The sequence below is a fragment of the Lactuca saligna genome, chromosome 6, assembly GCF_052625555.1.
Source record: "Lactuca saligna cultivar CGN05327 chromosome 6, ASM5262555v1, whole genome shotgun sequence".
In the NCBI taxonomy this organism is placed as follows: domain Eukaryota; kingdom Viridiplantae; phylum Streptophyta; class Magnoliopsida; order Asterales; family Asteraceae; genus Lactuca; species Lactuca saligna.
Window position 1 is genome coordinate 17699384 of NC_136422.1, and position 15304 is coordinate 17714687.

Sequence of the window (15304 nt, forward strand, 5' to 3'; positions counted from 1 at the left end):
AAGATTATAACATATGAGCACGATTATTACTCGTAAACCAATATAGTTAAATGGATTAGTCGAATTATGTACGTATTTAATAAACACGATTAGTGTTGAACCATATGAAAAATCTAATCATACATATTGTATCTGGGCCATGTTTTCTAACGGCCCAACCCGAGACGTGAGAACCAATGTGATTGCCACCCGTATTACCGGTTTAGTTACTCGGACTATCCACCACATATCTAAATTGGAGAGGGAACAAACCAACTACTGCTCCACTGGATCCCATACTCCCCATCATTATAAAATAAAACGAAATTTCTCTCTTTCTTCTTTACCGTTGCATTTGCTCTTACACACACACACACTGACACACACAGTAACAGCATCACTCATAGATGGTGGATTCCAATTAAATGAGCATTGCAGCAGTTTACCTACCAATTTGACCTTCTTCCTTCTTTCTCGCTTTAGATTCTTCATTAATGGCGATGGCAATTCGATGCATGTCTCGTTGCAGTCATATAACTCATGAAGAAGAGATTAATCAATCAAATGCTCTGATCCAGAAGGTATATTCCTCTCCCTTTATTGCTAAATCTGTTCTCTTTTCTGTGAACGATTGATTCGAAATCCGATCAGATTTGAAATACAAAATTCTGAAATTTTGGTAATCACTTTGATGTGTGCAATCAGCAATGCGATCTTCAATTTTGCGTGTAATTACTAAAAATAAAACATTTCTTTTTCTTTTTTCAAAGTTATCTTAGCTGTTCCTATGTGATTATAAAAACTTAAATAAATTAACATGATAACATCTATTAATATATATAAGTTAAAATTTTGAATAATATTTAAGCAAAAGTTGTTTTCAGAATATTGGTTGGTTGATCGGGAATGAATTATATTATTTATGCCTACTATGCATCATACTACATGATATATATGTGGTAACTTTATTTTTATATAACATGTGGTAGCTAGGATCATCATAAAAAACGTTATTCTTACTTTTATGAGAGAGTCATTGTGTAATTATGTAAAGAAGGATCAGCGTTAAAAATTTTGTTTATCTTATAGAAAAATAACAATAAAGAACACCAAATAAATAAATAAATTAAATAAAATGCCAACTTCACTTATGAAACTATAAAGTTTGTACTCTCAGAAAACGAAAATTGATCTTCCTTTGTGATGGAGACAATACGACGAAATGATTATTATCATATTAATTCTTACATCATAACAGATATCTGAGTTTCTATGTGGACACGTCTGGTTTCTAACATCACAAATATATTATCTTATTAAATTTTATTATAAAGCTTATATTTAAGTATTTAACAATGAACCATATTTTTATTTATTTATAATACATTTTAAATGATAAATAATAAAATTAAAGCACATCATCGAACCATTTCGATAATAAAAAAATAAAAATATAAAGACATTAGAGAACTTCTGTTATGTCTACACCGCTAAAACTGATTACCAAAAATATATATATCTTATTTATAACAGGCATATATAAAATTTAGTGAAAAAGGTAACTGCATAGAAAGGTAACAAACTTTTATCATTTTCTAATTTAAGATAACCACCTAAGAAAGTTCTTTACCTTAAATAAAGAATTTTTCAAACGTTAGTTTTTTCTTCGACAAAAAAAAAGTTAGATTATATGAAACCAGAAGAAGATCAAAGGTGATTTTATACTTTTTAAAACATATCACCCAACGAGTCCTCGGTTATTTTGATTTTTATGAAGGAGATTCGTGTAGATACATTTTTGGTATGTGTCATTTTCTAAATTGACATTTAGCTAACCTTTGTTATCAGTTATTTGTCATTTTTTGTCTGTAATTATTTTGATTAAATACACCATTGGCATTTGGTATTTGGTAACGTTTTCTTTCTTAGTTTGTTACAATGTCAGTGTCATTTTAAGGTTGATAACCCTTCAAATTAAAAGTAGGGAATTGGTTAGTACATTCAAAGCACCTACCTCATTAAGTCCATCTGTGTAAGTAATACTATCATTTTTTTCATCTAGCATAAAACAAATATTGTGGAATATGTAGCTTTTCAAAAGTCTTTTTTATTATGATATGATAGGCAACATTAATGTTCCAACTGTGACCAACTGCAATAATGTTTCATGTTTCATTGTTAAACAATCATAAATAATGTTCAATCATAATCTTTTTTAAACATTTGCTACGTAACCAAATGTAAACAATCGTGATCTAGTTGCCATTCAATTCTTACACCAAGAGGAATGTTTAAATCTTTTAGTATAAATTTGTTGCGATAGATTTCTGTTTGTGCAAAAATCCAAAATAAGTCGACAATGAGGAATGGAAATACCTATGAGAATCATAACTTTATTATTTATTTTTTTAATGGATTTTTGTTGTGATACAGGACCTTGGTTCCTAGTTTTTGTATTCCCCGCCGAAAAAAGCATCTGAAAAGCTTTGAGGGCACATACATTAAATTTAAATATAGATAATAGTCCATTAAAGATGGTGTTATTGAGGAGAAGACTCGCTTGTTGTACGTTGAACAGAGAAATCAGCAATAGCATCGATTTTGATCAAACACCAAACGGTAGATTCTCTCTCTCTTTTTTTTTTTTTTTTTTTTTTCTTTTTTTTTTCACGCACACACGCATATCATATGCCTTAATTTCTTTTGCATCTAATTGATAAAATTCATTGGTTTTGGTTTCTGTTTTTCAAAGTTTTAATAAGTATTTGTATTTTTAATGAGTTGAACCAATTGGGCTTTTTATTGGGTTTCAAATATTGTTAGTTGTTATCCAATGTTACAGTGTTTTTTAGGTTTTCAACTACTAGAATTTTTTTTCTTTTTTCCAGATGTAACCAGTGAGAATTTGTTATTTTTTTCAACCCAGCAACTATATATAAACTTTGAATTCTATAAAATGTAACATTTTCAATTAATTACGGAAAAAAACTTAAAGTTGGTTTTTAAAAGAAAAACAAAATCTGAAAAAAAAAAATCAATCGTTAATCCAAAAAAAAAAAAAAAACATATGGCTTGTGTGGAATATGACATCCATCCTTGCCGATTAAAGTAGATAGAATAGAAGGATGTTTGGGATTTCATTAAAAATCAATTTATTGACTTATGTTTTTTTTTTTAAAAAATCAAAAAGTCAAAAAAAAAAAAAATGTTTTAACAAATATGAAAAAGACTTCAAATATATTGTCATCAATCCTTCAAAAATAACATTTCAATAAGTTTGGATGTATAATTTGGCAAAACTCTTTATAACTATTTATGTTGTAAAAGACAAATACCCTTAAAATATGTATAAGTTAAACAAATACTTTTTAAAAACAATTTATCGATTTATTGATTTTTCATATCACAAAAGTTAACTCAAACATTAAAAAAAAAAAAAAAAAAACATATTTTCACACATCATAAATCAATAAGTTTTTTCCCTAAAAGTTCTTTCAAATGTTCAAAAAAAAATCTTAAACACCCTCTAAATTGTGGATAATAAGATATACAATTCAAACCTGAAATTTTAACAAGTCAAGTGAAAAACCTTTTTCGATGATATTAATTTGTCTGCTTTTGGATTTCTTATATACATGGTATATAATTCTATCTAGTCTTTTATATACATAAGAATATTTAGTTTTTCATAAAAATCAAACTTTATCAGTGAAAACTTGGATGTTTATAATTTTAAAAATTGTTAGAAATTTGGAAATAATTGCCGTGATTCAAGTGTCAACTAGTGCCTAGAAACTAGCGGCATGTTGTCTTGTCATGTCTTCTTTGTAAATAGTGTGTGGATGTTGATTCTTCTACCCACTTAACTACTATCAAACATTGTTGAAAGCAACAACTAATATGTTTTGTGAAGTCCCATACGTCGTCCATTATTGTTTGTGCCACAAATTATTTTCACAATGCTTAGAGAAATATTTGAAATTCGTTAATGAAAATTGCACACTTTTCTTTTATGATAGTACTTGAGAACTCACTACAAATGAGTAGAGGTAAATAAATAAATAAATGTCATCTATTGCATTTTTGTTACTTGAGTACATAATCCAATTGTATTTAAAATATAAACGTACATTTTGCCTGATTTTAGGGGGAAAATGAGTGTGTGACTTGTAGGTTACGTCATAATTTCTAAAATAAAAAAATAAAAATAAAAAAAAATAACGTTCTTTATGTATATGAAAAGATGACTACTTTTTTAAATCAAGACCAAAACATTGGTCATAAGTTTTGCTTTACTACTTATCCCGAAAAATTAGTTGTGTTTGTCACGTTAGCTAAAAACCTAAATTTTGTTTATTTATCAATAATTTATTGAAAATAACTTATCAAAAAACTAGCTTATAAATTAGTATGTAATCTACAATAACCTATTTTCATAAGCTTATTAAACACTAAATTCAAATAATCTCGAAAAATATATTAACTTATACATACCAAATATTGCGTTAGTAATTGGGATGAAAAAGCTAAAGAAATTCGAATACGAAAGTGACGATGAAATTGCCATGAAAATTGCATGGCTATTGTTTACCAAATATTTATTTATCGACCGACATGGAGATAGTGGTCCTTAATTTTTTGACTTCTTATTTATGTAACTAGTTGTACTACACCCACACCCAGAAAAGAAATAACTACAAGATACCTAAGTGGTGGTGGTGGGGACACAATAGTCATTTTCTAGCTTTTGAAAAGTCGTAAAAAATGTTTTGTTCATCTCCGGTTTCTGATTCTCTCCATGTTACCTTTCATAATTTCATTTTTCCTTTTCCATTAACTTTTCTTAAAAGCAAAATATAATTCATTCAAATTATATCAAAAGAAAACATTAATAACTCTATAAATATAATACAATGTGCACAATGTGTTATATGGTTGTCCTAGGATACAAGTTACAACCCTTCTTCTTGCATCAAATAACGGTTGACTTTACTTGGTATTTGGTTGTTGAAATTTTGCTTTTTATAGTAAAAAGGTACCATATTTTAGTATTACAATTGAAAAAATATAACAGTAGCTACCCTAAAAAATATTATTGTAGATTTGTTTCTATCTTTTAAATATACCTTTTGAAACTGTGGATAACCATAAAAAGGGGAAAATAACACTAGAACCAAAAGAGAAAGAAGAAGAAGAAGAAAAAGAAGTTGTACATTAGTAGTGGTACTCAAGGTCGACCCAAAAGTTGTATATTTATTTATGTATATAAAATTCATTTATGCGGGCCCACAAAAATGTAATAAGTGTCAAAAAATTGTCATCTATCTATCTATCTTCATATGAGGAATTATTTTTTATGTCACGACTCTAGTGGTATTTTGCCTAAATTGCAACTTTGCCATTTATTTCCTTACATAAAAAAACAAAAAATCCTATAGTGCGTTCTATATGAAAACTAGAGACAGTTTTTAAATGCAGCTACAACACTTGCAGCATGTGCTTGTTGTCACGGAAGAATCTGCATTATTTGATAGTTAGTAACAGTATCACTGGTGTCACCTACCCTCTTGTAATATACTCTTATCTTGTAGAATCCCCATGTTCTACATCAAACTCTAAGACTTAATTAAATCAATTTCGTTACACTAAAACCATAATTCATAGTCGATGCCCTTCCCAAAATCAACCATAAACAACAACTTTCAAACATTTTTATGTAAATTTGAATTCAAAATTAAAATGTTTCAGGAATTATGACATACAATGGACTTGAAAGCTGCATTCTTAATGCTAACTCATGCGAGGATGAAAGTGTTACAAGTAGAGGAGATGAATGTCCAACTATTGACTCTCTTGATGAAGAGGATGATTCAAGTTGTTCTTCTAGCAACAATGCTTCAGGAGGATCCTTTTCTTCTCAATGGACAATCATGAAAAGGGATGAACATGAACATGAACATGAACAACAACCAGATGAATGGGAGTACTCAGAAAGTGTCACAAAAGAAAAACTGTCAATAAAACCACAAATCTCTGATGTGGAAATAATGAAAGAAAAATTCGCAAAGCTCTTGTTGGGTGAAGATACCACCGGAGGGCGAAAGGGTCATTCCTCCGCTTTGGCTCTGTCCAATTCCATAACAAAACTCGCTGGTACATTGTTGCCTCTCTTAGTCTCTTATAACACAACTACAAATATCAGGCAACCTCTAAGGAATTAGCAACAGATTTTGATAATAAAAAAAAAGGGAAATTTTGAATGTCAACACATAAACTTTCCTCTTTTTGAACTATTTATTCTATTATGATCGGGTCTTATAGTTGAATGGTTTTAATAATTATATAGCGTTCCAAAATGGTCAATAAACTTTTATTTGTTCACCTATGGTCCTGTAAAAAGTTATCTTTTATACTATAATTTTTAATGCTTTTTATACTGTTTTACACACATACATTCACTAAACAAAGCAAATATCGAAACGCAAATCAAATCAGAGATGTTTCTTCATCCAAAAACAAAAAATTGATCGTTTTTTTTTTTGTGTGTGTATATTTATTGTTAATAATAAATAAAAAGCGCAAGAACTTACGGTATAAAAACAAAAGTGACATTGGTCTATAAACAAAAGTTCAGCGACCATTTTGGAACGCCGTATAAGTATTATAAGCGTCGAAAATTGCAGGTGATAATAGTATAAATAACACAAAAAATTGTTTGAAGGATGTTTGGTGCACCGAAAATACATTTGGTTGGTGAAATTGAACTTTTTCCTTAAAAAAAATAGCAACCAATTAACAATGACAGGAAGTGTATTTGGGGAGCTATGGAAACTAGAGGCATTGGGAGAAGAGAGAAAGAGCAAGTGGAGAAGAGAAATGGAGTGGTTGCTTGCACCTACTAACTATATGGTTGAGTTGGTTCCCGCTAAGCAATATGGTGCCAATGGCCGGACTCTAGAGGCATGCATTCCTTAATTAATAGTAAAATTTTCAACTTTCAATTTAATAAACAGGTTTTGTACGTATTCTATTTGACATTGAATCAAAGCAGATAATGAGACCAAAAGCTCGTGGGGACATTCACATGAATCTCCCAGCACTACGGAAGTTAGACTCCATGCTTCTTGTATGTCCTCATGCTCTCTTCCATTACATGATTAGATTCGAATGACATAATCCCAATCCATCATTGAATTGAAAACATATGACAGGAAACTTTAGACTCAATGAAGCATTCAGAATTTTGGTATGAGGAAGGAGGTGTCCATCTCCAAACAGACAAAAGGAACAACAGAGGGTGGCTTCCTGTCCCACAAGTACCCGAAAATGGGCTCTCCGATGGTGAAAGGAAGAAGCTTCTCAATCAGGCGAAATTAGTCCACCAAATTTTCAAAGCTGCCAAATCTATAAACGAAACCATCTTAATCGAAATGCCTATTCCAAAAATCATTGGAGATGCACTTCCCAAGGTAACAAAAACATAACAACACTATGTTGTGACTGTGGGACTGGATCCCACTGACTATGATGACTATGACTGTGACTGTGACAGTGATAGTGGTAAATCCTAATTATTTTGTTTGTTGATTTACATATGTTACAGTCTGGAAAGGCGAGTCTTGGTGATGATCTTTATAAAACACTGAATACAATCTCTTCTTCAGCCATCGGGATGCTGAAGTTGCTCAACTTAAAATCTGAACAGGCTGCTCTTGAGACTATTAACAGACTAGAAACAGCGATATATGCTTGGAAAGAAAAAATCTTGGAACAAACCAGTGTTGCAAAATCACCAGCAAGAGCAAGAACATCATGGTCCTTAAAGGATCCATCAATGGAGCTTGATAAGATGGAGTTCTTGATAAACCGAGCTGAAGTTCTTTTGCAGCAAATCAGAATCAAATACCCTAACCTTCCTCAAACATTTCTTGATGTCATGAAAATCCAATATGGCAAGGTGAGCAAAGCTGATTAATTAATTAATTAACTCCCCTTTTACTTTTAGGACAAGTTGTCGATTAGACTAAAATAAAAATTGTGTCTCGTGAAACGGATACAGGATATTGGACATGCGATTTTGGAAGCATATTCTCGTGTTCTTGGAAACTTGGCATTCAACATACTGACTAGAATCGGAGATATTGCTCAACAAGATGTATTGATGGATCCCAATTCTCCATTAATGGCAACAAATGCCCTTCCAGTTCCAGGGATAAAAAATGTGTCAGGTACTTCTGGAAATGTTTACGGTATAAGTGCAAGGCACACACTGACACTGATGGATAATATTAACAACATACAGATACAGCCACAGGGGAAATTCAGTTTGTTAAAAGCTGAAAAAGCTTCGTATGCATCATCGTTATTAAGTGATGATCAATCAAATACCAATTCTGTTGCAGCAACACCTATTCCAAGCCCACGATGTTGTTTGGGAAAAGAGGCTTGTTTTACACCCCCCAAAATGTCACCATAATTAATATCAGTTTTGTAAATTATGCCATGTATATGCTTTATTTAATACTGAAGTACAGACTTGTACTTTGTAAGAATCAAGAACCTCCATCTTGTCTCTCTACCAATGAAATGAATAGAAATTATTGCATAAATAAAATTAACCCCATTTCGTCTAAAAAATCATTTTGTTGCATAAATTAAGAAAATAAGCATTTAACCATATATACTCTTTGACTTATGTAGAAACATGGTTACCTGTGTGTATGGAAGATTAACAACGACAATTGAGCAAATTTATTCATTTTATGCCTTAAAATGAATAAGAAATAGCTTCAAAATCCAAATCATATTTTGGATCGGATATGCCTTTAAAATAAAAGAATAAAAATGGTTATGGAACTTAAATCCACAATAGATCCTAGTCAAGGAAATATTTCAAAAGCAAAACACAACATGGACATATGACAACGAGTGGTTACAAGAAATGATGATGAAGTTTAACAACTTAAGTTCCATTAAGCTCGTAAACGACACTTAAACCACATTATCATTAACCAAGTCTTATATACTACTTTAAGAAGAGATACAATAAGAATGTGGGGATATAGTAAAAAATAAGAACAAAGCTCGCCTATAAAAAGTATGCATTTGTTTCACTTATTGTAATGGAAAAAAAAAAAAAAAAAGAATCAAAACTCATTTAAACTGGACCTGAACCAGTCAGCAAACCGATTTCAAAAACCGAAAATTTCCAGAAAACCTGGATAGATTGATCCGCCTTATTATTCAGATTTGATAATTACCAACCAAAAATTTTGGATCGGGATTATCCGAATCCGAAATGGAAAATTTCCAATTTTATCGGATCCGGATAAAATAATCCGGGTTTTATCCACCTGGCTCTAGGCCCAAGACTACGATTTTAGCCCAACGTACTCCCATCGATGAAACTTGAAACTTGAAAGAATCATGAAATTGGAAGTATCAACTGACTATCTCATCGGAAGGCCCAAAAAGAGATTACCTGCATACAGATATCGCCGGTGGGAGGAAGAACGGAGGAGGAGCAGCTGCCTCATGTTTTAACGCCGAGAAGGTTCTAAATTTTTGAGCTCCGACCACAATTTTTCGTTTTTGATAACGCAAGCTCCTGCAGGTTTGTGATTCTCTCACAAGCTAATCGATTTTGAATTAATAGGTGACTTTTAAGAACTAATTTAATCTCAAACTGGAATCCTGTCTTATTTGCTTCCATTCAGTGATTTTCTTCACCTTGTTTGTTTCTTCGCGTTTCCCATTTGTTGTATTACTGTATTATTATTTTTTTTCTGACTTGATTGAAAAATCAATCCGTAGGGGGAGATAGTGGTTCCATTAGCATTGACCCTTATCCCGACCTGTTTTCTATTTCTCCTTCAGATCATTAGGTTCCAGTCTTATGACCATAAAATTTGGAAATACTTTTGTACTGATGCATTGTGCTAACACCTTCAATTCTACAATCTTGTCTAAAGTAAATCCATGCCCCCGAGTTTACTAAACGTAATTACTTGTATACTTGATCTTTGTAAATTCGAGAATATGGAATCTATTCAAGGAAGAAAAACAGACTGCATTGTTTTCCTACAAAAAAGAAAACAATTCTATTAGAATTCTCAAAACTGAGTTACGTTCTTAACCATTTGCAGATTAATGGGGTTGCCAAAATTTACACGTCCCAAGGGACATGATGATGAATTATGTTGTAACCTTTATGTTGCCAACTGTGGTCCAGCTGTTGGACTTACTATAGATTCTATCACATCAGCATTCAGTAAATTTGGAACAGTAAAAGGAGTATACCCTGCTGATGAGAGTGGCTCTCGTGTTATTGTCTCTTATTATGATGAAAATTCTGCCCAATCAGCACTTAAAGCATTGGACAGGTGTCCATGTCCTGATCTTGGAGGTCGTTCTCTTCACATCCGCTACTCTGTGCAAAGACCACAATTGCAGGTATTAACAATTAATGTTTTCATAATTCCATTTCCAACAAATGTATTATAAATGGATCTTAAAGATTGCCAATTTTTTTGATAGATTGTGGCTAGTGATTCAGTTGAGGTGTGTTTAGAAGCATCAGAGTTGAATATTCCTGGCATCTACTTGATTCATGACTTTGTTTCAGCTCAAGAAGAGGAGGTGAAGGATCCTTACTTTGTGTGTATCTATGTGTATATATAAATACAGGGCTAAATGCAAAAAATAAAGCCTACTTTCATTTATTTTTGACAATTTCAGCAATTGCTTGCTGCTGTTGATGCGAGGCCTTGGCATAGTCTTGCAAAGAGAAGGGTTCAACACTATGGTTATGAGTTTTGTTATGATGTGAGTTGTACAAATATTTATTGGATAATCTTTAATTGCTTGAAAGTTGTCATGAAATAATGTTTATAATTTTTACTGGTGTAGATAAGGAATGTTAATACACAACATCGATTGGGCAACCTTCCATCATTTGTTGATTGTATACTTGAAAAAATTCCTGTCTTTAAGAAGCTTGATGAAGCTGCAGATGTATCATTAGACCAGTTAACGGTATTTTTTATATAATAAGTAAATAACTGTTATGAAACCCTTGTGTTGTGTTCCCATTTTTTGTAATGATTTATAAAGTTTTAAATTACAGGTAAATGAATACCCAATGGGTGTGGGTTTATCCCCACATATAGATACCCATTCAGCATTTGAGGGCTCAATTTACAGCCTTTCTTTATCAGGGCCTTGCATTATGGAGTTTAGAGGGTCTGATGATGGTGATAGAGATAAGGAAAGGTCAAATTCTAGAAGAAGGGCAATTTATCTGCCTCCTCGATCAATGTTGTTGCTTTCTGGAGAGGGAAGATATGCATGGCAACATTATATTCCGCACCATAAGGTACATCTTGCAAGATTTCAGTTTTATTTATTAAGTTGCATATTCTTGTGATATGATTCTACTATGTAACTTTAAATTTTGTGGTGTGTTATAGTCATTAAGTAGGTTGAGAATCTTAATTGTTGGATATTTTCCTTGGTAGGTTGACAAGGTGAAGGATACCGTGATTAGAAGGGGTTCAAGAAGAGTATCCTTCACATTTCGCAAGGTATGTCAACTATAACTATCCATTTGACATGTGCAAAAGACTTGAACACCCTTCTTCTCATTTTCATGGTAGATTTGAAACGGGATCATGATATTGTTGTTGGATGTTAGTAGAAATGTTTGTTTGTGTAGGTGAGAAAAGGACCATGCCAATGCGATTACTCTCAGTTCTGTGATTCTCAAAGCTAAAACCAGAGATTAGGAAGCAAAGCCTTATGGATGTTCATGTTACTATATCATTCATTCTACTAGGCCCTTTGATGCTTAGCTGCTGCTAACCATAACAACACTTCCAGATTATATTACATGAGGATTTGAGCCAATGTCACTTGGGTATAATACTTGTATGTTTTGATTTTAGTGGAAATGTCAAATTCTTACAACCTTTTCATGTTCATGATTTTGTTACCAAATCACCAAGGGGTGGTTTCTACTGCTTGTTGCACAATGATTTTACATCTTAGAACAAATTATTTTACATGCAAGTTATCCCACGACGTAATATTTTAATGACAACATGAGGTTGTAATGACAATCAACACACATGTTAATGGCACAAACACAATAACTTTTTTGTCCCTTTAAAAAAGGTGGGACAAAGGACAAACTTCGTAACTTTTTTATCTCAATAAGACAAAAATTAAAAAATTGTGATTACTGATTGATCTATTTATCTCATATATATACTTACATTCGGTCCATCCATATATTGTATCTAATCGCCATCATATTCGTCTAATAGATGAATCATTTATCAGTTCAATTGATCCAACCATATAATCCATCCATCTATTGTATCCATCAAATTGATCAATTTGATTCATCCATCATCAAATCATCTATAATTGATGTATCTTATCGATCTATCTATTTAATCCATCAAACAAGTTAATTCATTTTATTTATCTAAGTCGTCCATCGACCCAGATCAATCAATTTCTCCATCCATGTGTTTGTCCACCCCGTACATCAATATCATTCATCAACCGAATCCATTTATTTTATTTTTCTAAGGGTTTTGCACGCCACAACTAGCTGATAAACTAGTTTATTTTTCGATATTTTTTAAGTTTTTATGTTTGGCAAGTTGAAATATAACTTATTAGCTAACTTTTTAAAAAGCTACTTATAATAGCTTTTTATGAGTTTTTTAAAAATATTTTTAAATATATCCCTTAATTAATTATATAAACACTCTTTTAAATGTCATTTTATGTCGTTTTTATATCTTTCAACTAGTTTTTTAGTTAGCTTTACCAAACATTATTTTTTATCAGCTTTCAGCTACCAACTAGCTTTTTATATAACAGCTAACTTTTCAGCTAGTACGCAAAACATAACCTAATTTGATGGATTGGCCTGATTTTTGAGATGTGTGGATTCAATAGATGTATTTGATGGATTCGATATATATGGCTTGGGTGGAGAGTGATCAAACTATTGAATGGATTACATGGAACATTCAGTTTAGATGGATCCATAGTTGCTTAGTCAAATGCATAAATTGGATGAATGAATTATTGTTTGGAGAATGGACAACTGGATAGGCTGATTGACCGATTAGGCGGGTGGATCAATTGGATCAAACAGACAAATTAGATGGGCCATATTGATGGATCGTATGGATTGATGGATGAACTGATGAGTGAGTTGATAGAATGGTGTTAAACACAACACCAGTAAACATATTAGTAAAGGACTCAGTTTCAGCAAGAAACCACAACATTATCAGGTTTTTTATTGAAAAACATATGGCACCAAACCAACACTAACAATAAAAAATGCACATTAGCATAAAGTTCCTGGACAGCTTGCCTGCCTCAAATTTAAATACCAAGTGTACAGAAACAAGTGACTGCAATGATGACAAACATCCTTTTACAACTAAATCATACCTTCCTTCCTTCTTCATTCAGCTTTTGCATCTCCAGAGCAACAACCACCAGCATGATGGTGGTGATGATGGTGCTGATGCTGATGTTGATGTTGATGTTGATTCTTCCCCTTCAACTGCTTCCTCATATCATATGCATCCTCTCCATCTGCATAATACTTTGCCTCTATGTCATGGATCTGGTATCCAAGTGTCTCTGTGTACAAATGGAACGCTGCACGGTTACTCTTCCTCACGTGCAGTGACACATACTCCGCACCAAACACCTAGTATTCACAACACAATATAATACGATTATAGATACCTGTGTGTACACAAGAAAACGTAACTCGATTCCAGAAAGCATAATCAAAGTATAATACTATACTTGTAAAAAGCACTAAATTTCACTACAGATATAAATATAATACATGATGTGTCGTTTCTTCTGTTATTTGATCTTCAGAGTTCAGATGGAAGAAATGTTCAATTGTATAAATGCCAAAACAAAAAATAACATGATTCGTTGATTTAGAGCTCACAGGAATCTACAGGAATCTAGAAGACAGTTTTACTAACAGATGCAATCAAATAGGATGCTAGTTGAACACCTATGTATGTACAGAAGCCCTACGTATAAAACCTAAAGTGAAACAAGATAGAAGTATGATCGAATTTATTGTAATTGACACAAAGAAGAAATTAAATCTGAATTTGAAAAAACGAACCTGTTCCATGGCGTTCTGTGAAGCGGTCATGAGCTTTGTCGCAAGCCCTAACTTACGGTGCGTACGGAGAACGGCGAGAGAAGTGATGTGGCCGTGACACTCCGTCGTCTCTTCTTCCATCTTGGCAAGCACGTATCCAACGATCTTTCCGCCGTAATCCTCGGCGACGTGGAGGAGCTGGGGCCAAGAGAGGATGTGATAGAAGTAGTATTTCATTTGGTAGTTCTCAGGGAGACAGAAGAGGTTGCAGGCCTGCATTGCAAACAGGTCATCCATCGTTGCTTTGCGTATGCACACCATTATTGCTCTGCGAATGGATGGAGAATAGGTATGGTTTTCGGCGTTCGCGAGAAGACGATAGATAGACGATGAGTTAGGTTAGGTTATCGTCGTAGACACTAGAGATATATGGATTGGGAACGATAAAGGACGAAGAGGGCCGAATGAATATAAATTAATTTGGTTTTGGAAATTTATAAATAAAAGCGAAATCATATTTTGGGCTGGTTTACCAAGTATTTTTCAATAATTTTTTTTTATATAAAAATTTTAAAAACCATTAAAATGTTGCATTTTGATATTTTTCCGGTCCATTCCGTAACAAATTAATTAGACGCTTGTGTACATACAAAAAATAATTAAAAAAAAATAATATGATCTGCAAAAACCAATATATTATAATTATTTCGTAAATTAATCCAAAATATATATGAAAAACATTTTTATATGTTTTTACATCTTAAGAAACGTTTTTAAAGTCTTTCTCATTTAAACATATTTACATGTATTATTAAATACATATATAAAATCTTTAAATCAAAAAAAAAAACTTTAAAAACGTTTTTAATACATGTAAATATACGTTTTTTTATACATTTTTAAATGTTTTTATACATGTAATGATGTGTTTTTTATGATACGAAGATTGTATGGCTTTTGTAAAGATGGTGATGAATATTGATGTGAAGATAGTCATGATGTTAAGCGTTTTGAAGATTGATATTTTTACGTCCCCATACTTAAGCATAAGTCTTTGAGGAGTTTGGTGGTTGACATTGATCTATGTGTTACTGATTTGTGTGTTACTCGTGTTTTTATGCCCCCATACTTAAGCATAAGTCTTTGAGGAGTGTGGTGGCTGAT

The 15304-nt window shown here is 32.2% G+C and overlaps 3 protein-coding genes across 4 annotated transcripts; 2 read left to right on the forward strand and 1 right to left on the reverse strand.

Moving 5' to 3' along the window:
* The first annotated feature begins 282 nt into the window (after positions 1 to 282).
* LOC145000284 (rop guanine nucleotide exchange factor 14-like) lies at positions 283 to 8597 on the forward strand. 2 transcript variants are annotated; one of them, XM_078959486.1, is made up of 9 exons: positions 283 to 560; positions 2413 to 2598; positions 5728 to 6132; positions 6785 to 6939; positions 7031 to 7105; positions 7191 to 7448; positions 7583 to 7936; positions 8039 to 8207; positions 8282 to 8474. In XM_078959486.1, the coding sequence occupies exons 2-9, from the start codon at positions 2514 to 2516 to the stop codon at positions 8317 to 8319; spliced, it is 1539 nt and encodes a 512-aa protein (XP_078815612.1). In that variant the 5' UTR covers positions 283 to 560; positions 2413 to 2513; the 3' UTR covers positions 8320 to 8474. The 2 variants fall into 2 exon arrangements, with proteins under 2 accessions (XP_078815612.1, XP_078815611.1); XM_078959485.1 differs by having other exon boundaries at positions 284 to 560; positions 8039 to 8597.
* A 796-nt stretch (positions 8598 to 9393) lies between these two features.
* Positions 9394 to 12076, forward strand: TRM9 (RNA-binding (RRM/RBD/RNP motifs) family protein). The gene is made up of 8 exons (XM_078962432.1): positions 9394 to 9592; positions 10125 to 10431; positions 10516 to 10617; positions 10717 to 10803; positions 10888 to 11013; positions 11105 to 11353; positions 11496 to 11561; positions 11693 to 12076. The coding sequence occupies exons 2-8, from the start codon at positions 10129 to 10131 to the stop codon at positions 11747 to 11749; spliced, it is 990 nt and encodes a 329-aa protein (XP_078818558.1). The 5' UTR covers positions 9394 to 9592; positions 10125 to 10128; the 3' UTR covers positions 11750 to 12076.
* Positions 12077 to 13275: 1199 nt separating this feature from the next.
* On the reverse strand, positions 13276 to 14605 carry LOC145002598 (N-terminal acetyltransferase A complex catalytic subunit NAA10-like). The gene is made up of 2 exons (XM_078961841.1): positions 14162 to 14605; positions 13276 to 13720 (listed from the first exon to the last, which is right to left on the reverse strand). Exons 1-2 carry the CDS (start codon positions 14459 to 14461, stop codon positions 13469 to 13471), a joined length of 552 nt encoding a protein of 183 aa, XP_078817967.1. The 5' UTR covers positions 14462 to 14605; the 3' UTR covers positions 13276 to 13468.
* Between the last annotated feature and the right edge of the window lie 699 nt (positions 14606 to 15304).